At 47.2% G+C, this 26,453-nt stretch overlaps 1 protein-coding gene and 1 pseudogene across 3 annotated transcripts in view; one reads left to right on the forward strand and one right to left on the reverse strand.

The window, feature by feature from the left end:
• The window catches only part of LOC147626526 (haloacid dehalogenase-like hydrolase family protein), a 47,334-nt gene extending 21,891 nt beyond the window's left edge, over positions 1 to 25,443 (reverse strand). The window contains exons 1-8 of one of the 2 annotated variants that reach the window (XM_086816598.1): positions 25,271 to 25,443; positions 25,000 to 25,119; positions 18,559 to 18,648; positions 18,187 to 18,384; positions 14,692 to 14,847; positions 1,573 to 1,722; positions 1,369 to 1,470; positions 346 to 455 (exon numbers count right to left, since the gene is read on the reverse strand). In XM_086816598.1, coding sequence (XP_086672724.1) covers positions 346 to 455; positions 1,369 to 1,470; positions 1,573 to 1,722; positions 14,692 to 14,847; positions 18,187 to 18,384; positions 18,559 to 18,648; positions 25,000 to 25,119; positions 25,271 to 25,357 — 1,013 coding nt within the window. In that variant the 5' untranslated portion in view covers positions 25,358 to 25,443. The remainder of the gene's footprint in view (positions 1 to 345; positions 456 to 1,368; positions 1,471 to 1,572; positions 1,723 to 14,691; positions 14,848 to 18,186; positions 18,385 to 18,558; positions 18,649 to 24,999; positions 25,120 to 25,270) is intronic. The other variant, XM_086816599.1, reaches the window with a different exon arrangement.
• A 74-nt stretch (positions 25,444 to 25,517) lies between these two features.
• The window catches only part of LOC147626527 (arginase 1, mitochondrial-like), a 39,911-nt pseudogene continuing 38,975 nt past the window's right edge, over positions 25,518 to 26,453 (forward strand). Inside the window, exon 1 of the transcript XR_015268630.1 lies at positions 25,518 to 25,689. The product of XR_015268630.1 is annotated as an arginase 1, mitochondrial-like (transcript). The remainder of the gene's footprint in view (positions 25,690 to 26,453) is intronic.

Raw genomic sequence — 26,453 nt, forward strand, 5'->3', positions numbered from 1 at the left:
AAACTTATATGAACCATGAGCTACAGCCAATCTCCACCCAGTTTTATTTTTCAAGCTTTAGAAACATGTTTATAGGTGAATATGCACCCTTATGCATGTAGTTCACGTTTAGGGAATGCACACACCAATATACACACATAAATACATTAATGATTATCTCCTGTTAAAACTAAGAATGATTAAGATATTGATGACACCTCTAAGGTAAGCCCCTTTTCTGTAAATTCCCTAACCTCTAAATTTCTGTAAGAACAAGCAGACCGAGACGTGACAGAAAGGAACTGCTTGACTTACATAAGAAGAGGCATCAAATTGCAGCTGCAAAGTTGAATGTAAAGATCTTACCCAATAACAGTGTCAAAGTATCCACAAAGAAAGGGCCGCAAATCGCCATACTGAGTATTGCCAAAAATCAGCCTCTGCGCTTCTCTGCTACCACTTGAATAAATATATACCTGATTTGAGGACCAAAAACCGTGTCAACATGCCTTTCTAGGAATGACTAGGCCCACATCTTGACTACACATCAAACTATCTCAAAACTCCTTGATTCATTTTAGTTGCTCAAGTTTGTATTCATTGCACTTCCTGCTCATCCTTAGAATTTATTAAGATGTATAACTGCACACAGTCCCAAGCTTATAAGTGTAAAACTGAACCACTTGTTAAATCCAACGAATGAAGCATGATAGCAACCACTGATTTCTAGAAAAGATCCAGATTCACGTGATCAAGACAACTAAAGGAAGAACATTCTCAGAAGAAACTGGCCACAAGAAATCAAGTGAGAGCACACAAATGGCCCCTTCAAATTTGAGTCAGGTCACAGGTGCATATGATGTTCGCAAACCATCATACATACACTTGGGAACACAAAGTCAAATTGTTTTAGAAATGGCAGGTTACAATGAGTGTACATTGGTGGAGAAAAAAGGCCTGGTGATGAAGAGTTTGTAAAATAACCAATCAAGAAGCCATGTCCAGGAACTCTGGGGTGCCAAAAATTGGCATGTATAAAAAGAGATGTGAAGCTGGACAGGTATGGACTACAAGAGGGAATTGATGGAGCTCAAACATCAACAGGCTGTCCTGAATAATGGCCAGCCATGAAAAGCTCAGCCCAAAGAAACCATTAAGCTGGCAGCAATAGTTGGGCTAACAACTTGCTCACATCCTTATCAACAAAACAATGGCAAGGCAAGGTGGGCACTAGTCCCAAAAAGCATAGTATACCTTGCTCTTTTCATGCCTCCCTACAATAAACTAGATTGTGCTATCAGAGCAGTCCTCTACTACATTCCCATACCTTTTACGTTGTGCTGAGTGGTCACGGGAGTGATCATTGAATGAAAGTAAGCAAGCACAAACCTTTGTTCCGGCAGAGTGCCATTGCAGAAGAGCTTTTGGAACATCCTCAAACACCTGCCCTTGTAAGTCCCCCTTCAAGTATCCAGACCTCCAAATGTGGCCCTGTGAACCCAAACAGGCAAAACAATGTGTCATTGTTTATCAGAGCATTTCTCTACAAGTTTTACAGCAGACATAAAGAGAGATTCAGTGTAATGTTTCCACCTGAAGCTCCTTCAGAGCTGTAACCTTGCGATCAGCTTTGATCATGGAAACAACAACTGCCTCCACTGCTGCGATTGTCTCTTCTTTATCACTATCACTTGATGGGATGAGTTGTGCACCAGAAATCCCATCTTTGGCATCTTGTTCAGCCTGCAAAAAGATCACAGTCAATAAAAATCTGTTATATGAGCAATTCACTCCACCTGTAGAAAAGATCCAACTCTAGCACTGTCTCTCAAGGTCCACAGGACAAGAAAGCCAATTTCAAAACTGTACAGACTACTTATGGACAGGGCCAGATTCGCTAGGCATTCCAAAAGGTTTATAAATTCCAAACAGGCACAACGTGTTTCATGAAAGCTTTGAACCCCGGATGGAAGGAGTGAGTTCTACATGTATTGTGGGGGGGGGGAGATAGAAAGCGAAAAAGAAAGAAAGAAATATTAATGTCTGCAAACGACCCAGAAGAGACCAAAAGGTGGTACAATATGTATCCATGATGAATCTAAACCATGGAAAAGAAAAAATTTGTATGAAACAAGCTTCCATGCGATCCTATATGATGACAATGAGAAGCCATAGCATCTCCCCTGTGTGATGGCACCTCGCCATGTTGTCGAAGCATATCCTGGATCTGCAGCCAACAGGTAGAGGGATAAGGCCTTTGGACTGTACGGCGTCTCGCTCTCAGAAGGGATTGCACACGCGCTAACCAGTGACACCCTGTGTACGGGGGGCAGAGGATCACGCATCCATGTAGATGTTAAGTCCCCGGCTCACAAATTGTTGAAATGTGATTCTTCCGGATTGGACACCTGTGGTGAAGTGCAAGTGTGGGCGTGGCACCCACTAGGAGCTCTCACCATCCTAGTTGTTGGGAGAAAGGATAAAAAAGGATGTAAATCCTAATCCTAAACACTCCAAACACTCAAAATACCCCAATTTAATCCTATCCTAAGTGAACCAAGAGGTAAACTCAAGCTTGAGGCTCTTCATGCCCCATCTTTCGTACCCGTTTCCATACGAAACAAGGAGCTCTCACAAAGTACGGAACACATGCACAAGACAAGCCCTTCCCTAGCTCCACCCAATGCTGGTACTCGCTGCTCAAGAGAGCAAACCTCAACTTCACATCCACTCCTCACTAGCACTAATCCCTTGGGGCATGCTAACCCTCCAAGGAATCTCACACATGGCACACACATGAAAAGAAAGGACCAACAACAAGATGTGATTCCAACCGGACACGAAGGAATGATGCTGAATATAAGTGACAGTCTGAAAAAGGGCATCTGTAGCCAGTGGGGCCACCCCAAACTCTACATGTAGAATGTCATGTGGTACAGATGGCTTACTCCTAATCATGCGTGACAACATCATCACCTGTAGTGAATACTGGGAGAGCTCGCTGAAGCTGCGCCCCCGTCCCTGCTTGCGTGTACTGCACACCAGCGCCCCCCGCCATTGCGCTTGCTCTTGGCCCCCCCCGCCTGCTGTAGTTCCTGCGCCCCCCTCCCTCGTTGCTCTGCCCGCCGTCTTCTTTCTTGCCCCCCTTCGCCTGCTTCACTGCTGAGCCCCCCCTCCCTCGCTGCTGCGCACCCTCATCGCCCTCTCGCCCCCCCCCCTCCTCGCCTCCTCGCCTTCTCGCCCCACCTTCTTCGCGCCCACCTCGCCTCAGCAGCGCCCCGACCCCCCCTCCGCCAACATTCTCCTCCCCGCCCCACGTTCGCGCAGCTGCCGCCCCCCCCCCCCCCCCCCCCCCCCCCCCCGGGCTTCTCCTTCGCCATTTTTACCCCCCCCCCCTCCCTTTTCGTGCTGTCTTCCGCCCCCCAGGGGGTTTTGCTTTTCCTTTTTTCTCCGGTCTTCCGCCTCTCTGTGTGCAGCCCGTTTCTTGCAGGATTTCCGCTTTCGCCTCGCCTACGCCTGAGCTTCAGACTCTGATGGAGACTCCTCCCGCCTCGCCTCAGAGGGACTCATCCGCAGCCCCCTCGCCCACCCCCGAGGACACCCCCATCAGGCTTTCTCTTTCACCGGAAGAGGAAGCGAGCCTCACCGCAGAGGTGGAACGCCTTCAGGCCCATTCCACCATCTGCCGTATAGTCGGCACTCACCCCAGCAGAGGGGAGATCCGGGATCTTCTCCAGGCCCGCCTTCTTGCAGATGTGGGCAAGATCCTGGACGTACAGCTACTGGGCCGAGGACATTATCAGATCGAGTTCGGGGACTACTCTCCATCCAAGCCGCTTGCGAAGGCCCGCCGCACGGTTGAGACAGCATCTACCTCAGCAGGTCATCCATGAGGATCATCTCATGGAATGTACAGGGCCTGGGCGGAGCACATTTTATACGCTATCGAGGTTGCTTGAGGCAAGAGCTTCAGAGATGCCTGGTTGGTGGTAGCATTGATATTTTGATGATGCAGGAGCACCACTTGGGTGAGAGCAGGATCCAGAGATATGGTTCGGTGATGCCTGGTAGTTGGGATACCTTTTGGTCTGCAAGGTTTGGTCCTTTGGGTGGACAGGGAGGAGTTTGCATGGTCATTGCAGATGTATGGCGGCAAGCCATTGTGGATCGAGGGATCATTGTGCCTGGTAGAGCACAGTGCTACGATTTTACCTTTCTTACACACCAATGAAGAAGCATTTTTTTTCTGCCAATGAGATGCTTATGTTGCACAACACACTAAGCTCAATAATATAATTTGAGGCCTCAGTTTATTATCTTTCAATAATAAAATCCAAAAAGTGGGAGCACACATGGGTGGGTGAGCTTGTAGGTTGTATCTCTTACTCAGGAGTGCTTTTATGTAAATTTTTAAGGGTTCTTAGGTGCCGGAGTTTTAATCTTTTCTCCATAGTGTGGGTTGATTAGTTTCTTGAGGGTGAAATGTTTGGGGTGGTTTCTTTTTTATCATTGATGGGTTTGAGAGGTTTGTAGTTTGGGGAGATGAAGAGTGATAGGGTGTGAAGATGAAGTTAAAGAGATTTTTAGAGAGTGTAGGAGTTCCTTTGAGTTCATAATGGAAGGTGTACTACTCTAACATTTGGTTTACAAGTATGTTCACCAGCTAAGTGAGGGATGAATGATAACCACTAAATTTGGTAAATAGCATCGATAAAATGTATCTGTTTATCAAACTTTGTTGGCATTTATGACTTTGTAATAATTTTATTGCTATATCTTTTTATTGATGCATGATGAGCTATTGGGCGTGCTCAACGTCTATGCGCCTAATCATGCTAGGGCCAGAGCAGAGTTCTGGACCCAGGTTACGGATGCATTGCCAGAGGCCGCACATTGGTGTGTCGGGGGAGACTTCAACATGCTTGAGGACCCGGCCGATAGGGTGGGAGGCAGTCATGTTACAGTGCACGGCACGGAGCTTGCAGCTTGGGACCGGTTTTGCATGACACTGAGGATCACTGATGCATGGCAGCATGGGGCCTTCTCCCGTTCTCAGGACAGTCTTAGTTTCTCTCGGTCGGATCGCCGACAGGGAGGGACTAATCTATCACGGATTGATCGCTTTTATGTGGGCGACTGGTTAGGGGAGCGAGGGGGCTCCGTCGGCATTCTCGCTGGCACCTCATTTTCAGATCATGCGCCAGTTATCCTGACATGGGAGGAGAGGACACGGGAGCCCAGCTTGCAGTTGAGGATCCCAGAGAGGGTACTTACAGATCCCAGTCTCGCTGAGGACATTGAGAGGATCTGGCATGATAGTCAGTGCTCTGACCAGGATGCAGCAGGCCAGTGTGCCCAGGGACTCATCGAGCATAGCTCTTTTCTGCACGCTGCAGCTTTGACACGGCTGGGAGAGATTCGCGAGAGGGAGCATCGGCTGAGACGCAGCCTTGCCTCGTTACAGCGCCTCCAGGAGCAGCAGCCTGCATGTGAGTGGTTGGCGGCCCAGCTGAGCCACGCACGCCAGGAGGTTAGAGAGGCAGAGGAGCAGAGACATGAGTTTTACTATCGTCGTCAGGCCTCTCAGTGGACGCAGCTTGGTGATAGAGTGACTGGTGAGTTTTTTGAGATCACTGGACCCCGCCATGCTCGGGCACGAGTCCGTCAGCTTGGTAGACCGGATGGTTCGGTAGCTACTGAGCCCGAGGAGATCAAAGCCATTGCCACTGCATTTTATAGAGACCTGCTTTCAGCGGAGCCAGCCACTGAGGACAGAGATGCTTACAGACAGACTGTGTGGGCCCATGTGCAGAGGAGGGTCACAGATCGTATGCGTTCAGTTCTTGTTGCTCCTCTTTTAGAGATTGAGCTTGCCGAGGCCTTGAGGGTCCTGCCGCGACATAGTTGCCCAGGGGAGGACGGACTGACGCCGGCCTTTTTTATGCGCTATTGGGACCTTTTGGGGCCAGGCCTCCGCAGGGGCTTTCAGCATGTTTTGGACACTGGGGTGATGCCGCAGAGCTTTTCAGAGGGCTTGATCTATCTTATCCCCAAGGGGGAGGGAGTATCAGATGATATTCGGCATTGGAGGCCTATTACGATCCTCAATACTGTCTACAAGGTCTTAGCAAAGGCCTTGAGTTTGAGGATCCAGCCCTTCCTGGGGGAGTTGATTCATGCTACTCAGACAGGATTTGTCAAGGAGCGCAGTATCCTTGACAACATCTTTACTTTCTGGGAGGCGACGGCCAGAGCTAGATTTCTTGGCGAGGACTTGGTCGTGATGCTTCTCGATTTTGAGAAGGCATACGATAGAGTTGATTGGGGTTTCTTAGAGGGCACTATGCTTCGCCTGGGCTTTGAGCCAGGATGGATCAGAGGGGTGGCGGCTCTGTATTCCACAGCTCGCAGCCAGGTGTTGATTGCAGGAGGACGGGGGCCGAGTTTTGAGCTGACCAAATCAGTCCGTCAGGGGTGTCCTCTCGCCCCCTTTCTTTTTCTCTTCTTTGCGGAGGCTATGAGCATGTATTTGACGGCAGAGGAGGTTGGTTTGAGAGGACTACAGCTCCCAGTCCGGGGGGAGGACCTGCTCGATGCTGAGTTTGCAGACGACACGGGCTTATTTTTGCATGGCTAAGAGGCCAATCTTCTTCGGGCAGAGCAGTCGCTCCAGGTTTTTAGTGCAGCTTCGGGAGCATTGATCAATTGGCGCAAGACAGTGGCCTTTTGGATCAGTAGTGCTCCCACTCCGGCATGGAGCCCGGACCCTGGTTTTAGATGGATTCCTCCAGGCACAGCAGTGCGGTATTTGGGATGCCAGATTGGCCTAGATTTGTCACCTGAGCAGCAAATTGCCCCGCTTCTTCTGAGCATTCGGAAGAAGCTTTTGTATTGGAGTACAGCTCGACTATCCTTGGCTGGGAGGGTGGTGGTGGCAAATCAGGTGCTGTTAGCGACCATGTGGTACATTACGTCTTGCTGGATCTTCTCGAGCTCTTGCATCAGCCAGGTACAGAGGCTGATCAGGAACTTTCTGTGGTCTGGGCGGGACGGTCAGCCAGCTCGGGCAAAGGTTGCATGGGCAATTATTACACTTCCGCTGGCTCAGGGAGGTTTGGGCATTATAGATCCAGTCGATCAGAGCAGAGCCTTATTGGGGAAGCTTATTGTTCGGGGGTTGCTTCCAGGCGCTGAGCCTTGGAAAAAGCTCCTCTTGCAGCGGCTGCAGGCTCGGGCGCCCCCAGCAAGGGGCACTTGGGCACCAGAGATTCGCTGGATCTTCAGAGATGAGGAGGACAGGCCTCAGTAGAGGATGGGAGGACAGATTTGCTTTGAGTATCTTGAGAGCTTGGGAGCTGCTGAGACTGGGCCTCTCTCAGCGACCTCCTTCTTGTGTTGAGGAGCGGGCCAAACAGCCGCTCATCTGGAGCCCAGCGGTTCGCACAGAGCAGGGTCATATGCTGGGTTCTCGGCCTCGTTTAGCCTGGGGGCCTTTAGCGGCAGGCCCAGCTCGTAGTTTTGGAGACTGGCAGGCCTTTTGCAGTCTCCCAAAGGAGATACAGGTGGAGAGGCTGAGTCACTTCAGAGGGGGGTTGATTATGAGAGATGATATTCAGGAGGCACTCACAGAGGAGTGGTTCACGCCTCTCGAGCCAGTGACCCCACGGTGGATGGGAGCCTTTACACAGTTGGAGATCCTGATTACTGTCAGAGCTTGCACTGAGGATGGCAGTTGCCTCTACTATGAGATTCAGGATGAGGGCAGAATCCAGCGAGTGGAGGTGGAGTCGCCTTTGGTTGCAGAGTGCACCTTTCAGAGGATTCGGGTAGTGGCCGCCGCTTCTCGAAAGTGGCATATAGACCCGGATCCTGCTGATGTGCTCCCGGATTGGCGCATACGGGCATATGCAGCGCGCCCCTTGGCGCGGCTACAGTGGGACCCCGGGGAGTACGAGTGGCATGATCCTTATGCATCCCGTGAGGCCACAGAGATTACCTTTTTCCAGTATACTGTTCGGCTGGGGCGGCATATTTTGACGGCGAGGAGGACGGTCTCTCCAGCGGCAGCGGGGCGTTGGCGGCTACAGGGACTCTCACAGGAGTTCCTGGAGGATTTTTGGGCTCGGCTCTGGGCTAGTCGACAGGCCCGCAGGATCTCGACTTTTCAGTGGCTGGTCGCCCACAGGGGCTCAACAGTTGGCACTTGGCTTGTTTACAGCGGTCTTCCGACGGCCTGCGTCCGATGCGGCCACCCTATGGAGACACAGAGACACTGCCTTTGGGATTGCCCTCACGCGCAGCAGATTTGGCTGCGGATGCTGCGTATTCTGGCTCCCCTCTCTCCAGAGGGTATGTTTACGTGGGGTGCCGCTGCTTGGTCGACTTCGTCAGGGCCTGCTATGGGCTATGAGATGGAGCAGGGCAGTCAGGCCATCAGATTTATTAGGGGCCAGCCTCGCCTGGTTCCGGCACCGGATTTCTCGTCCGCCAGCTGGACACAGGAGCGGGATTTACGATGGGAGCTCCTCAGCAGCCTCACCATCTGGTTCACCTGGAGGGCCCGGTGCTTTACGGCCTTTGAGGGGAGATTGGAGCCACCAGCAGAGACTGTACGGGGGATTTGGCAGGAGTTGATCCACACCCTGCGAGGACAGTACGACCGCATCCGGGGAGACTCGGATGAGGCGATCTTGCGGCGCCAGGCCTTTCACACCACTTGGCACTGTGGCCCCTTCTACACCTTACACACGGGATCCCCCCGTTGGCACTACAGGCCACCTGTTTGGCTCTTCCCGCCCCCTATTGTATGATTTAGCCTCTCGGTCCTTTGTACTGATGCTTGTATTTTGCAGCACCTAGGGAGAGTCTCCCGGGCTGCCATGCTGTATTCACTGCTCTGTTTCTCTTATGAGCAGGAGAGATCTTTTGTAGCCCTACGGGCGTTTTTATATAACTAATGAAAGGATCTTCTCTCGGAAAAAAAAAAACATCATCACCTGTAGCCTCTCTATGCTCCTCCAGTGATCCTTCCCTAGGCCTAGCCCCCAAAAGCCTACACCATACATAGCCGCTGGTCGTATTAGAGTATCAAAGAGCCAACACTTAGTACGGGTTCTTGGAAATGTGCCTGGAAACATTGTCTCTCAATACGAGCAAGGGAGGTATGCCCCCCTCACAAGTCGGTCAGTGTTGGCAGATGTGGTCGTGCAGAACAAAGGGCCTATAAAAGTGACTCCGATACACATTCTTCCGCACAATCTCCACTGGGGCATCTCTGTATATGAAAGAAAATTGTGAGGCGACTACACAACATGTGTTGAAGACCATAACCTTGGTTTTGCCCAAATTGACCATGAGGTCTCTCTCCTTGCAAAATCTATCCAATGCATTTAAGTGTTTCTGTAAACCCTCGGCTGAATATGAGATCAAGACAATGTCGTCAACAGCAATATGGGCACTACTGTCCAAGCCAATGGTGAACCTCTACCTCCGAAACTATCCACAAATACTACAATCTCATCAATAAATAGGCCAAAGAGTGTAGGTGAGAGTGGGCAGCCCTGCTTAACCCCAATAGTGCTACATATATCTCCCGAGGTCCCACTAGGTATATGTACATACTCGGCCGAGTACCGCTTCATATAGTGCCATCACACCCCATATCATCTCATGTGAGAACTGGAGCTCCTGCAAGCGTTCTATCAGATGGGATCCAGGGACGAGTCAAAGGCTTTGTGGAAATCCACAAAGCAGCAATACACATGTCTCTTTGAGGACCTCGCCTCCTCTATGATAGCCCATAAAGTAAAGATATGGTCCAACACGGAGAAGTTTCTCCTAAAGCCTACCAGGCCTGATGCTCTGTTACCCATCCTCTCTGCCATAGAGCTCATCATGTCCTCTAGTATTGCCCCATAGATTTTGGCCATTGTGTGACCAATCATGATAGTCCTGTAGTTACCTGGGTCCATGGGGTCTCCTACTTTGTGGATGGGGAAAATGGTGTTGGTAGTCCAAGAAAGTACACGTGAAAAAGTTATTTACACAACTCAAATGATGGGAGAGATTGATGTGAATTACACCAAGTACATGCTTTTTATAGGTTGCAAACCTATCTTTTGACTCACATAAATCACATACAGATACGGAGACATGACACATGGCACACGTATCTTATCCTAATAAGAGGGTGTTCACACACATGTAGGCACACTTACACATATATGAGCTGTTCACACCTATAGAAACACATACATGCACACTGACAAGTACACCAGGTGCACATATAGGACACAAGAGACTCCGAAATACCCAACAAACCCCCCCTCCTGCCTCAGAGCTAGACTCACCATCTGCACCTCCCATGCCATGGTAGTCTCTCCTATCAAGGTAAGACCGAGGTAGCGAGGCCAACACTTAGTCACCCCCCTAGCTCCTATCTGGATAAATTGGAAAAAATACGAACCCTTTTATAGCACAGGGCAGTACAAAACACAAACACTAATGGGCATTTATCACATAAACACTGATGGACATTTACAACAAATCTTTTTCGGGGGACATCCCGGTAGAGGATCCCTAACTCTACACACATAAAACATAAAAATAGGAAACGTAGGTAGATCTCCCTAGTTGGAAGAGAATCCATGTACACAGCTGTTGCGCTGGAGCATGCACACTTCCACTCCTTCGGTGATGATGTGTCAATGAAGATCCCGGTAGAAATGGCCCGGCGAAGATAGCATCGTTGAAGCCCATGGGAACAGCGGTTAGGGGTTTTTTAACCCCGACTCTCAAAACAGTGGTTTTGAGTTATTGTAGATGGATTATGGGGGCTTTACAAGGTGATGGGGCTTTTAAATTTTCAGATTTTAAGTTATTTTGACCTTAGTTATGCAGTAGAAGGTCAAAACAGGAAAAGCTCCAAATTTCTAGTGCTGTTGTGGGTTTAATTAGTCGATTTTTGCCTTAATTTTGAAAACCCCTAAAATCATGTTCAATAACTATGGGGTGCTGATGGCGATGGCCGGCGAAGAGTAGTGGGATGGGCCAGCACACGTGCAGTAAAGCTGAAGATGGACAGGTGACAACAATGGACGTGTTGACGAACAGCAGCAGATGGTGGCACAGCAAAAAAACATGGAGACCCTAACCTACACTCCGATACCAATTGAAGGTACGAGCTCTGCTAGGGTTGCACAGTACCTAGGACCCTAGCACAGTACCTAGGCTATGGTGGCTGTAAGGCTAAGGCAGCCATGATGTAGAAAGAAAGAAAGAAAGAGAGAGAGAGAGAGAGAGAGGAAAGTACATGTGAAATAGTTATTTGCTTTATCATACCACTCTTTCTCTCACTCAAGTAAATTGGGAATGAACATGTCCTCATGTAGAGGCCCTACTTCCAAAAGCAAACAAGCAAGTATAATATATTCCATCCCTAACGTGTCTGTAGCTACAGCCTTTCGAACAAGTGGGATAACATGTGACTCCAAAATCCTGGAACCAAAAAGACTCCATGGAACATCCGTTCATGCAGGAGTATCTCTGACTATTGTGATTCACCGGCATGTGCGCACAAGGTCAACAAAGAACACACAGCCCTGAATCTAGGGCACGCAACCTGGTCTTCGGCACTTAGTCCTAGGCGGAGAAGTTTCAAACTTCTCATCTCTCTCATGTACACTTCCAATGCATCAATATTACTTGGCCATCACGAGAGTGTGTGTGAATCACCTTACGAGTAACATATCATGCTTAGACAACCAAGAAAGTTCCTTGTCTTGTTATCATTCATAGACTAGCATTGCCCCTCATACTTACCATAGATTAACTATGCCCAAGCATAGAGCATTCTAGATCAGAAATCCGCGAAGCCTCAGAGGAAATCCTACATGAGAATACACTCTGGCATCCCATAACACCAGAGCACACCCCATATAAAATCCCCGTTAAGCATTTGATAACAGGTGAGCTGACCAACTTCTCCCCCTATGCCGTAGCCTTGAAGCAACCAAATTCCCCTCTGAACACCAAGGTCAAACCTTAGGTCAAGAGAATCGGTCTAATCCATACAAAATCAAGGGTCAAAGATACCACCATGTTCAGACCCCAAATCTGTGTCCTTGGCTCCTGTAGTCAGCTCCACTATAAGCCCTCCAAAAACCATGGCCTAGGTATCTCCAAGTATGACCAAATCGACACGATAGCCTGACTCGACACAGTATCCTGGGTTATGTCAACTCCTGACAAGACTGCCTGCCACTAGCCACCCAATGACTCCCGATAACACCAAGGGTTCATGTTATGTGTCGGTATCCTTTCCACACCCCTAAAAAAAACTCTATCTACTAATGTAGAAAGCATGCAAGACAATAACTTCCATCATAGTTTGGCAAAAGACCTCTAAGAATTAAACCTTATTAATGAGGGGTTTCATGGTAAATACAAATATCTCGACTTAAGATCCATGAAGTCAAATCTATTGAGCCATTCTTGGACCCACCAATGCATGTGTGAACTCTGCCATGAATCCCACATAGATGTAGCCTCCTAACACTGTTGGACAACCTCAGGGTTATCATTTGGTGAAGGCATGGAGCACCCATCAGCTTGGGCTTTGACATCATCCTCCCTTGTAGGATACTAGATAACGTGCTCTTGATGTGTGATCTCAACATCATCATCCCGCTTGGGACTCTCGTGAACACCTTCCAGCATATCTGTTCGTGGAGGATATAGTCCAAGCCAACCGGGTGGCTTCACGTGCTCAAAGTCCTTTGACTTCATGGAATTATTGTCCATTGATTCCACATAAATACTACCTTCGGAGTCCCCACCACTTTCAACAGAATAATGGATAGAATTTTTAGACCTCACCGCAAGTTCACAAGAACTTTCTTTGATGATATTATTATCTTTTCAAAGAGTGAGGCTGAGCATAAGAAGCATCTCGCCATTGTGTTTGAAGAGCTTAGGAAACACAAGCTTTTCAACAATGAATTCTTTTTACCAGAGATCCATTATTTGGGGCATATTGTTTCAAAAGAAGGTGTACACATGGATCCTACAAAGATTCAAGCTATTAAGGACTGCCATAGCTTCAAAATGTTCATCAAGTCGAGAGTTTCATTGGCCTATGTTCTTACTATCATCGATTTATTGGACATTTTGCTTTCTTGGCTTCTCTGTTGCATGATTTAACGAAGAAGAAAGTTGTATTCCGTTGAGAGAGATTAAGCGTCTACTAAAGAGCCAATGAGGCTATGGATCTTCAAGGAAGGAGACAAAGTTCTTCTACGAGTGCGACCCAAACGAAGTTCTCTATCACTTGGGAAATATAAGAACTGGTGATGGTTGGCTACCGAGGGAGGGGACGGGGTGGCTGGGGCCTATGTCTCAAGAAGGTGTCCCTGTGTCTGCGGAGCTCAAGCAGGAAGAGGCCCATGCAACGCTGGTCCTGGAAGTCAATGATCCTGGAGAGTGGACCGAATCCCTCATGAAATAGACAGTGAAACCTCCCGCGGATCTCATAGTATACTGGGCAGCGGCATATGTAATGCTCCTCCGTCTCAACCTCTGTGTGGCATAGTCGGCAAACCCTCTCCTCTCTGGGTGTCCGTATGAGCTTCTCGGCTCTGAAGATGCCCTCAGCTCTACCTGTCTCCACTCTGAGGCGGTGGGAAGAAACCCGTATCTGGCCAATCGCAATCCACATGGCATGGAAAATGTGAACACTCAAGTAGCCCAGCTACTGGATGAATCCATCCTCGGTGAGTGAGGAAGTGGTCTCTATAAAAGTGCATCTTCATGGGGAGCTCCATGGGTGTGATCCATGTGCAATGTGTGTAGAGGCTAAGAAGATCTGACCGGATAACCCGGTTGGTATCCTCATGAGATAGCCGGAGAAAAGGGAAGTCCAAACTGTACTGAAGGGGGGGTAGGCGGTCCATGCAGAGCCCATATACTGAGAACCAAGTGGAAACTAGTGCATACCATACTCCAGAGTGCCCCTCAAGTGCTAGCTGTCTGGAGGACTCCAAGACAAGCCTCGGGTACCTGTGGGGATCCATGTGACTAATGCAATGGAGGTATGTGACTGTCTGGAAGAGTGCCTCCACTGGGCTGCAGCAAACTCTGCCTGGATAATCTGGTGTGGGACTGCGGATCATACGTGAGAACATCATGACCTAGGGCCTCTCAACTCGCTGCCAATCCTCATCGGATAGATCTGCCCCCCAGAAAGCTGCTCCATACATCAAGGCTAGTGTGACGAGAGAGAGAGAAAGAAAGATATATTAAGCGTCTACTAAAGACCCAATGGGCCTATGAGACCAAAGTGATAAAATAATGTCGATGGCATATCTCATATTAATGTCTACAAAAAACTGTGCAAGAGAGATGTTACTCTCGTCTATGAGAGAGAGAGAAAGAAAGAAAGAAAGAAAGATATATTAAGCATCTACTAAAGACCCAATGTGCCTATGAGAGAGGGAGAGCACGTATGTGCCCAATGATAGGTGGGGGTGTGCGCACGTGCATGCATGCATGCATGTGGGCGTGTGTAGACCCCTTATCAAAAAAATAGCCCAAGTAGGCGATAATCCTCACCAAAGGCATTGTTGACAATTTGAGAAGCATAGACTCACTTCAATTTCAGTACCGAGACAGCATATTCACAATATTGATAAAAAATCGTAATTTCAATGTTGATACCTGCTTTCGTAAAAGGTCAATGTCAGCTTGAGTTTCCTCGGTCTCGTATGTTGACACTAAGTGGTTCCTGACATTGCTGCGTGCATACGGAAAAAGAATCTCTGTAACAAATGAGATTGGAGTAGTGGTACCTTCTATATCCAGGACAACAACCAGCTGCAAAAATATAACCAGATATTCAGAATTCTGAGCCAAGAACTTTTTCATTTCTTTAGTTTTGCCCTCTCATAAAAGCAAGAAATAAGTGGGAAAGCCCTAAATCACATGATAGCATCAAGATTTTCTTATCCACAAACTCCTTGTGCTACTAAGCCTATCTGTTGAGTTTCTTTGGCCATTGAAAGCCCACAAAGTAAAGCTGGTGATGAAGCCAAGATCATGTGAAACTCACACCCTGCCTAAATTGAAAGCTGTGTCCACTTTGTGCCTGCGTATAAGAGTTGGGCATCCCAAGCAAGACAATACTTCACATGTAATGTTAAAATCTATGTATGAGACCACCACACCTACACACCACCACCTTGCCCAGGAACGACTTCTAGATGTGTCACATACCACACCCAGGAATCATCATGGGGTTCGGTACCCACTATCAGCCAGAGACCAGTGTTGGCTCAACAACTCCGTTGTGTGGACACTACTCACTTATATAGACCTCGCGCTATAAATATTCCTGCTTTTATGGGATTAGTAACTAAATCCCCATATAGCCAACTCCTAACACACACTACGTCATGTGTCAGGAGTAATAACCATGCCCCACAGCTAATCCATGCTAAGGATGTTATACAGGATTATCCCGAGGCAGAGGACCATGCACTAAAGAAAGAGAGGCTGGATCCTCTTTTTCAAAATTAGCCAAGATGATTGTACTAAAAAGTGTGTATTCCGGTGCCTGAAGGTGGTGAAGCTCCGTGCTGCTGAGTGTTGTGCCCCCCTGCCTTCTCCTCCTTGGTGCACCCCTGCTTCGCACTCCTCTGCCCACCTCCGCCCCTCTGCTGCCCATCATTCCCCCCTTCTGCTGTGCCTCCTGCTGCCCGCCTCCCTCCCCCTCTGTGGCGCCATCCTGCTGCCAACCACTCCCCCCTCTCCTGCTGAGCCCTTCTGGCGCCTCCTGCTGGTCCTACAAGTGCCCCCTATCCCTGCCTTGCTGACCTCTTCCGCCCAGATGGTCACTGCCTTGGCAGACGTTGTCCCCAGGGTTATAGTGCTTGCTCGTGACAGGGAGCTTATTGAGGACTTTGTGTTGCTTCCGGGACCTAACAGTCCGTTGAAGCAACATATGGAGATTGTAGGCAGACCTGACCAGGGTCTGTCACTAGCAGCACGGGCACTTTGCCAAGGATTGCCCTACAATAGGGGTTGTAGGAGATGACGCAAATGTGCCTCTCAGGTGACACAACCTAAGGCACCGTTTCGACAAGCATTCCACCAGGAGTAGTGAGTTCTCTCTCATGGCCACCCTCTTGGTATGCATCACCTACAGACGATGTACTCCAAAATGATGATGTATTGGGTCAAAGTGATGAGGTCTTGGATGAGTATGGTAGACCTCTTGGGGCAGCTGGGCTGGCTACAAGACGCTCTTCCCCAAGTACTAGATTGGAAGAGTTTTAAAAGCCTCACGGAGGATCAGAGTGTGGTGCTTACGCAGCATCTGAGGGGACTAGTTAGAGGATTGTGCAGATTGATGCAGCCATACCAACTAGGATCACAAGGACCTCCTTGGAACAGCTTCATCGCTCATGGTTGGGAGTCTTCTCAGGGACAGGTGTACCTCTACAGGTTATGGGCCTCCCCGTGCCTGGGGAGGATGACGCACCGGTCTTTTTCTCTGTATAAGATGGATGGTATTTGGAGAGATGTGATGTGCAGGATATCAGCGAGAGGGCCTGGTGGTGTGTCCTGTGAGAGTTGTTGGCAGGGCAGGGAAGCACTTTTTTATTGATCCCCCCTTCCCCAGGGATGATCACAAATGCTTGGACAATGGAGCCTTTGGTTGTACAACAGCTGATGGGACCCCGGTGAGTGGGAGTGGAGGGATGCTACCAACCCGATGAGAAACATGCCTGTCTTTAGTTATACTATGCAGAAGGGCAAGCATCTTGTCATGAGACATTCAGAGAGGCCCTACTCTTAGACCTCATTGGGAGTATTATGGTATCACACCTTACATTAAAAGGACTTTTTGGCAGAGGTTGTGGCACTCTTACAGGAGGACACAAATATCCTCCTCCATTTGGATTTCTCTACTTGGTGGTCTCCCCACCAACCACTAGGGAGGTCCGTCATTGGTGTTAGTCCACCATGCCCGAAGTGTGCAAGAGCTTCAAATGCAGTCTACCATTGCTGATGGGAGTGCACGGAAGCACTGGGGATTTGGACTGCAAAATAGCAGCTCTCTTTGGAAGGATGAGGAGGGATGCAAAATTACTTTGGTGCTATCATTTGGTTGACACAATCAGGCCCACAGCTCATGTATGAGGGGAACGACAGGGATCTGGTCATTATGATCAGTCGCTGAGTTGCTCAGCGGTGCTGTCGTCAAGACATGCCGGAGTCAGGATATGTGCCACCTGCATAGAGGTTGGACAGTGCATGTGAGATATTATTGCTAGCATTACAACCTAGCACATTTGGAAGGCTAGATACACTGAGGCCATTGAGGGCACTTTGGTTTATGATACACAGTGCATTTGCAGGATTTGGATTGATATCATCCACATCCTCATGGCCACTCGGTCATAACACAGTTTATGAGAGTGGGATCTTCGAGGGCTGTGGAGAGAAAGTGCAGCCAGTTTATGAGAGTGGGATCGTGGCAACATTTCTACTGCCGCTCATAAGGGACCTTGTTGGCACCACAAGGCACCTGATTGGTTCAGATTACCCCTTGTTTGGTCTGAAATCTCCCTTTTGTATATTTTTTCATACTGAATAGAATTCTCTTTTCCGAAGAAAAAAAGAATTAGCCAGGAAGACAAACTGGCAGCAAAATCAGACCAAGTTTCAGCCAGCATGGCAATTTAAATAACAAATCCACCAAGCCAAGTTACACTATTATGGCACCGCTAGCAGTGTAGGCTTGATCTTTATTGTACTCTATAAGGCAAATATTCCCCAAGAGGTAAGCCGACAAGCTGTATTACTTCCCTTTCTACACCTCAGCCTTAAGTGTTCATAAACATCACTGCCTTGAAGCGATTTTTGGCACAAATGGGACATCAACCTTCACTAGCATCTAAAGGAACCATTAATGATATAAGATCCGAATGTGCTATTCCCTTATTTGGGAAGGTGGAATCCTAAGCATTTTTTCCTCCATTGATATGAAAAGTTGACGCAAACATAAGCATGCAAGAGAAAAAAAAGGTTCGTTTACTAGTTCTCGACCATGCGTGTGTTAATACATCTTAGTTTTTGTAGATCAAGATTGCCGAGGCACTAGAAGAGAGAAACAAGATCAGAACAAGCACGTTCGTGCACGTGTCGTACTGGGTTGGGTTGCTGTTGCCTTTGCACTTGTTTCAATATTTCCTCTTGTTTTCCAGTTTCCAACATCCTTCCATTAGAATAGGTTTGTGAAGCTGCCATTTTCAAATTCTTCAGTGGTCCGTGCTTTGGATCTGCAGGATCGAGTCCCAAATTATGAAGTCTCAAAGCTGCGTCGAAGAGATAGTGATAGCATTCAGCCTGCACCATGGCCAAAACATAAAAAGTTCCATCACAAGCCTTTTCTTTGAATCAGAACACGTCATCACTGAAGCACTGAACAGCTAGTCAAAAGTGTCATGGTAATAGTTACTATAACAAAACACACCGCTTATTGACCAAGACACTATTTTTAAAAAGGTAATATATTCTTACCTGGGTTTTGGCACTTATCCATGAGTCTCCCCAAACATATATGCCATGATTCCTCACCAAAACTGCTGTACTTTTTGGGTATGCTGCTATCTGTACACAAACCAACAATCTGAGCACCATAAAATCTGTTCACAACTAGATTTCAATTTTATTATTTTGAATTTCTCAAGTTTTGGAATTTTAAATTGCACCAATTTTGCTGGGTGGAAGACTCTGAAAAATGAATAAACAAAAATCAGGTCACACAGCAGACCCGACACTCAACAATGATGAAGGCTTTCTCTAAAGAGATGAGCCCCAACAACTGCAGTCAGTAATTTCACTGTCCTACCTAAGCCAAACTATTAACTGCAGCTCATTAGTTTGCACCTTTCTATTATAAATCTGATTCTTGCTAACAAAGTATAGCAACAGTAGAGAATCAAGCTGGAGAGTGTGCTACTGTCAAGCAGCTTGCGCCCACCCCCCCCACCAACCCCCCCTCTCTGCACTTCTTTTCACTAGCTCCAGGCTTCCCCCCAACTTCCCTCACCCACTTTCCCTCCTTCTGCAGCCAGCCTCTACCTTCCCCACCTGTTCCTCCCCTATTCCATCCCCCCACCCTCTTCCCCTGTTGCCATCGCCGCCACCTCCTCCCTGTCTTCGCTTACGCCTCTCCTCTCACAGCCCTCTTCCTCCTGAGATCATGTCTTCGTCACCGCCTCAGCTCCTTCCTCCAACTTGTCCTTTGTTGCCTACTGGCCCTCGCCCTGTCTCTCCGTTTGCCCCCTGTTTTTAGCTGCTCCTTGGTAGTTTAATGCTTTTGCACGCAGCTTGTTGCCAGTCTTTGGCCTTTCCCTCAAGAGGACTCCATGGCAACCGCTCCATCCACCCTTGCTCAGGCCCCAAGGCAACAACATAATCTTCTCTCTCTGTCTCACCTCCCCCCATGTCCACATCACTGGAGACCAGGCTGTCCCATCTGGAGCTAAAAGAGGTGTGCAGAAACTAAACAAGAAGTTACACGACATGTGGAATGAACTGACAAAGGAGCTTCACGCCATCAAGAGGGAGTTGCAGGAGCGAGAAGGCCATGGACCTGGAATTACATGGGTGTAGGGAAGATCTCACAACTCTTAGGGAAGCAAAGGATGGTTAGATGAAGGCCATGGAGCTGGAAATGCAGGGTTATAGAGAGGAAGTCTTGGCCCTCAAGGCGGCCAAGGAGAAGCAAGATGGGAAGTGGTCAATGCCTGAGGCTTTCTCCCTAGAGATTGCACAGCTGAAGGAGGCAAATGCCAAGCTCCAAGCCGAGCTGGCTGAAGCAAAGAGGTCACTTGACATAGGGGTGAACAAAGTACAAGCCCATGAATATATTGTGATACATATATTAATATATATAAACACACACACACACACACACACACACACACACACATATATATATAAACATCCCAATAAATCATATCTAATTACCCGGTTCCTTTCATCCAAAGAGACCTTGATGAATGGGGAGTCCGGGTCATATTGGAGTGGGAGGAGGCGATCCATCTTGAGTCCTTGCCTCGTGAATCAGGCGCATACTCGGCTATACCATGACTCGTGCCCACTACTACTAGAGAGAGAAAGAAAGAGAAAGATATATAAAGCGTCTACTAAAGACCCAATGGGCCTATGAGACCAAAGTGATACAATAATGTCGATGGCATATCTCATCATGGAATGGAAAATAAAACAGAAAGAAAACATAAACATAGCTATCTCACTGGGGTGATACAAAACTGTACATGGAAACTCATCATGGAATACTAAGAACATAGAAACATGAGAGCAACATCAGCTCCGAGTAGATGGTATACCTCTCTCCAAAATATCAAGCATGGGGCTAATGAGTATGGCTGAGAGGTCTCCCTCAGCTATGTCACGTGGAAAGGTAGCTCGATGGCGGACAAGCATGTCCTAGATCTCGAGCTGATGAGGTGATCGTGGCCGACAGGGGGTCGCAGGCGTCGGGCACGCTGGAGTGCAGAGGCTCCGTCCGAGGTAACTCCTCTCGGGCGAGGTAGGTCCAGAGCAGCTCGTGGAGGGTCCACAAGATCCACTATGTCGGTGTCCTCCACCTCCTGGGTCCGGAAGAAACTAGTGATGATTAGCTGGCGAGGGAGGGGGCGGGGTGGCTATGGCCGTGGCTCTCTCAAGAAGCTGTCCTTGTGTCTGCGGGGCTCAAGTAAGAAGAGGCCCAGGCAACGCTGGTCCTGGAAGTCAATGATCCTGGAGAGCGGACCGAATCCTTCACGAAATAGGCAGTGAAACCTCCCGCGGATCTCATAGTATATTGGGCAGCGGCATATGTAATGCTCCTCCGTCTCAAAATCTGTGGGGCATAGTCGGCGGATCCTCTCCTCTATGGGTCTCCGTATGAGCTTCCTGGCTCTGAAGATGCGCTCAGCTCTACTTGTCTCCACTCTCAGACAGTGGGATGAAACCCGTATATGGCCAATCGCAAAGCGCATGGCATGGGACATGTGAACACTCAAGTAGCCCGGCTGTTGGATGAATCCATCCTCAGTGAGTGTGAGAAAGTGATCTCTATAGAAGTGCATCTTCGTGGGGAGCTCCGGAGGTGTGATCCATGTGCAATGGGTGTAGAGGCTGAGAAGATCTAACCGGATAACTCGGTTGGTATCCTCGTGAGAGAGCCGAAGAAAAAGGGAGTCCAAACTGTACTGAAGGAGGATTCTCGGCATTCAGTGATTTAGGGAGTATGCACCCATTGGAGGCAGGACACTTTCACAATTATTGATGGTGTTCCTAAGCTTGTCCTAATTCGTGAGGATAGGAGCATTCCAGACATTCCACTCATCTCCCATATCCAGACCCCAAGAGCCATCAGATAAGGAACCGAATGTGCTTTGATTTATGTCTGTAGCCAGCAGTCTGTTGTTTAAACGACAATCCCTTTGAAGCAAAGGATGGACGGTCTCCTCGCATCATATCAAGATATTATGTTGAAGGATGATCTCTCTCCTCATCTCCCACCCAGTCGTCCCGAGGATCATCGCATTGAGTTGGTCCTCGAGACAAAACCGCCCAGTAAGTTTTTCTATCAAGGCATTGCAAGGCGAACTAGAGCAACAACTTTCCCAGTTACTCCGAGCTCGATTTACCACGCCCTCATCCTCACCCTTTGCTGCACCTATTTTATTTGTGCAAAAGAAAGACAAGTCCGCACGATTATGTGTGGACTACAAGGCACTCAATAAGCTCACAGTTAAAAACAAGTTCCCAATGTCCAAGATTGAGTATATCCTTGAGCGACTCAATGGTGCTAAGCTCTTTTCTAAGATAGATCTTAAAAGTGGCTATCATCAGGTTCAAATCTTTACGGCTAACATTCCAAAAACAGCCTCTAGGACTAAAAGCGGCCACTACTAGTTCGTGGTGATGCCATTAGAACTCACCTCGGCACTGGCGACATTCGACAAGATGATGTCTAGGGTCTTTGTGGAGCTCATAGGAAAGTGTGTGTTCATCTTTTTTGCCAGTGCAAACAACATGAGCAAGGTGTTGCAAAGGTCTTGCAACTATTGCAAGACAATGAGCTCTTTATAAATGCAAAGAAGAGCGAGTTTGGAGTAGTGAAAATCCACTACCTGGGATATGTCACCAGCGCAGACAAGATTAGCCTTGACCTTGAAAAGGTAAAGGCAATTCTCGAATGGGACGTTCCCAAGAATGCTCAGGCAATCCACTCTTTTGTAGGTCTCTGTCAAGCATATACAATTCCCACATGGACAAATTTTCCGACCTTGCAGCACCTCTTACAGACTTGCCCAAGGGCATGAAGACGCGTCAACAGGAAGTGTCCGTTATGTGCAAAGCACTCAAGGCATTCCATGCAATGAAGAAAGTTGCCTCCGAATCTCCAGTTCTCAAGTTGGCTTCACGGGATGATCCTTTAAAGTGATTACTGATGCTAGCAATTTAGCCATAGGAGCTATGCTTCAACACAAAGGGCGCCCAGTGGCTTATTATAGCCGGAAATTGAATGACGCAAAGAAGAATTATTCAATATATGACAAAGAGTTATTGGGGATGATGACGGCTCTTAAGCATTGGAAACCTTTCTTTTATAGGAGGAAATCCCAGTTAAGACGGATCAACAAGCACTAAAATGATTGCAACTCGTGCCTAGTGCCCAATGGAGTATAGACAAGCCAAGTGGAGTCAGATTTTCCAACAATTTCGAGGTATGCTTGAATGCATCCCTGGCAAAAATAACCACGTTGCCGATGCTCTAAGTCGCGAAGGTACTCAAATGCCAGTTGATTATAGATTTATGTCTGGCCATTTGTCTTGGATGGAATGCGCTGAATTTGGTCTCAAAGTTATCCAATAATGCTCTCCCGAAATGTGAAGTAAACTTGGGATCCATGTTAGATGTAATTGTCCTTGGCAAACCGCATATGGGATACAAAAGATGAAGAAACAAGCGAGCGATATCTTCTATTGTGGCCACTTGCTTCTTTAATCAATTATTGTTCAAGTTATTCTACTTCAAACAAGAGTAATGTGCAGTCGTCTCTTGCAAGTGATTCAGCTCCCCATCATAGCCATACAAGTTAACACCTACTTTGGAAGAGATAGTAAGAAACTTGGAAAAAAACAAAACTTAGCTTGGGAAAAGTGTGGGAAGAATCCTTAGGTGAGCTTAGGAAACAAGAAACGGAAACGGAATCACTAGAGAAATGGAGTTTCCGCAGTTTTGGCCAGGAAATGGCCATTTCTTGTTACTATGCCACCACACAATGGCATCACCAGTGAAGTTATAGTTAGCCAATGTGACTTTTCCTTGTCCGATCTATGTACTAAAATGCTTCAAATCGGAGAATCCAAGAATGCAAAGCACAAAGGGGTCAAGTTTACCATCCTATTTTCTGAAGGTGACCTTTTCCGAAAAGAGTTCACCTAGCTCGAAGTGGTCCTTTGGTTGAGAGCCAAGAGGAAGGCCTCATGCTCTACTTATCGTGATCGTTCATCTTCTCTTTTCCGGGTCCCTTCCATCTATTGTTGATCCCTTCATCCGTTCTCTTCTGTAGACTGTGACTCAGCGTGTCTAAATTCGCATCAGATTCTCTCAAGACTAGAATTGAGGGTCATGTCCAATTGCATCTGAAGCTGCTTCATTTTGAACTCATGCTCGAGATGTGGATGTGCCGCCTCCATACAAACATATTGCTCAGGGGTAAGCATGAGAGATTAGGGTAGTGAAGGAGTGGGTTGGGTGGGTGGTGAAAAAATGGGTAGTGCACTATGTGCTTGGGGTTGTGCACTAAGTGCAGATTGAGAAAAATGGTGGTTGTGAGGGTGCAAAAGAAGGTGGAGATCAGGGTGGTGGTAGTTGTGCAACCACTGGTGTCAATCAAAGTAGTGGGCACTTTGTCCAATGCACTAGACTCAATCTCTCTAATCTCCTCTTGCTTGTCCATAGTGGGAGCATTTACGACTTTTTGCAAACACAAGTAACCATCCATTATGTGTGTGGGATCCCTACTTATAGGTTGCCCTGGAACGAAAGTAAACCATCCACACAAAACAAAACAAAAAGTCCTGCTATGTAAGGTTATCGAGCTCAAAGCTCTGATACCAATGTTACATGCAAAAGCTTTGTGGAACCTTTTACTTCATTAGCAAAGAACGATCACAAACTGAAATTATGCGAGAGAGATGGAGTGGAGAGAGAGAAAGAAAGAAAGTTGTATTAAATGTGTCCTATAGACCCAATGGGTCTATGAGACCAAAGTGATACAATGCTATCCATGGGATGTCTCATCATGGAAAAGAAAAACAAAACAAGTAAAAATAACATAGCTCTCTGAATGTAGAGGCTGATACAATGATCATCATGGGGAAGTACATGGGATATAAGCACTAGTACAAACTATCATCATGGAGTACATGAGAATAGTATACATGATTGGGTCCTGATAACCCTCAGAAGGGCCAGGCTCACAAGTGGGAACTGCCCATACGATCAACCTCTTAACACTTTCATCAACTTGGAAAGCCCAAGAATCGATTTCTTAGAAAGAGACTGATCAAATAATTCCTCTTTAATCATTCAACTCTTCCTACACTAATTTATCGGAGTCCCACAATCTCAATGACTACATAGTCCATGAAAGACACAACTTCTGTATCCTATTCAATTAGCCTAAATAACAGTCCTATATGCAGAAGGGGGGTGCTTGCCCCATTTCCTTGCCTCGTTCAAAACACGGTTGGTCTCACAACTCCCAACTCCACAACTCAAAGACTTTCTTCAAGAACAATATCAACCACCCGTTTTCAGCAAATCACCATACAAATAAAAAACTTGACCTTGCCAACAACTTTAGATGCTAGGCCGAAAAATAGTTCTTAAATGTGTCCTAAAATCATGCAAACAAGTGTAAAGCATACCGCTTCAGCAAGTGATTCTGTCAGCTCGTATTCGCGAGGAGTGTTTTCAATAATTGGCACAACAAGTTCATCGTGGTACCCATGACCACTTATTCCTTTTATCATCTCCATGTGAGTAATCTATAAGTATGTGACACAAAAATGTGCTTCTCTCATCATCTTGCAATTACTTTGCATACAAAAGATCTCTCTTCAACATCAAGAAACAAGAACAAAAGGAGACGAGACCACAAACAAACTCTAAAAATGCCTGTGGAATTTAAACACTTACCCGAAACTCCTTTGCTGCAGGGTTGATCATGGTTGCTAAGCATGACTCCAACCCATGGCTATGAATTACAGCTCCTGCTTTACGCATTTTATATGCCTGAGAACATACAAGAAAATCAGCCCGACTGTGTCATTACTCACAGGTGTATTTCTACATGATTATCTCATCAATTATATGACTGAATTCTTAGGTAAAATCAAGCTATTTGGATGTAGAACTTTATTTAAACAAGTGAAGGGTTCACCACATGCCTGCCTCAAATATGATTGATTTGCTCAATGAACACATCACACTTCACTATTATTCCCTCAAGGACCCACTTGTCAATGTAGGCACTTCTCCACCTGCAGTGTTTGACTATACAGGAAAGGAAAATGAATCTAAAAACTCACTCACTTTATTAAAGAGTGGGCGGATAGGTTATAAGTGAGTTTGGGCACTCATTGGATGGTGATCGGCTAGGCTCTCATAAATCAAGCACTCTTTTAAATAAAAGAGTGTGGACAGCTTAATGGGCACCCTCCCCACTTATGGGAGAGGTGTGGCCTCTGTTGAGGTGGCCCAATGGCCACCTTCTTCTTCTATGGAAAGGCTTATCCTCTTTCTCTCTCCCTTGGGAAATAGGTGACTTTATCATGAGGAGGTAAAGGAAGACAATTTTTAGCATAACCAGTCCATACACATACTTTTTGGCATGGTTTCTTGCTTCTCCAACTCTTGGATGATCAGCTGGCAAATGAGTGCAACGCTCCTTTTCCACTGCTCTCTTAGATATGTACCTGCTGAAAATGTTGTTCAGCATTTCTATCATCAATAATTTGACCAAAAGCTGATTTCTTCTTTCAATATTCAGCAAATTCAATGGTAAGAGCTTCATCAAGTTCTCGTAACCTACTCTACATCTGCGTGCTTGACCATTAAGGTCTCCTATGTCTTAGCCTAGCACACACATGCTTGTGTATGAATACTAGTGAAGCATAGTTGCTTGTGGCAAGACACTGGGGATTGGGGAGTGAGGTTCTTCGCGACATAAACTGTAAAATCAAACCCAACTTCCACAAAAGATGTTTGCAAAGTGTTTTCATTGTATGAATGTCATTGGAAATCTGGCATGTGATGCCTATGAATCTTGTACCTTGAGAAATCCTTGATAATACAATCATATTACAAGGAGGGTTGGCCC

Source organism: Cibotium barometz, chromosome 22, assembly GCF_041138505.1.
Source record: "Cibotium barometz isolate CiBa-2024 chromosome 22, ASM4113850v1, whole genome shotgun sequence".
In the NCBI taxonomy this organism is placed as follows: domain Eukaryota; kingdom Viridiplantae; phylum Streptophyta; class Polypodiopsida; order Cyatheales; family Cibotiaceae; genus Cibotium; species Cibotium barometz.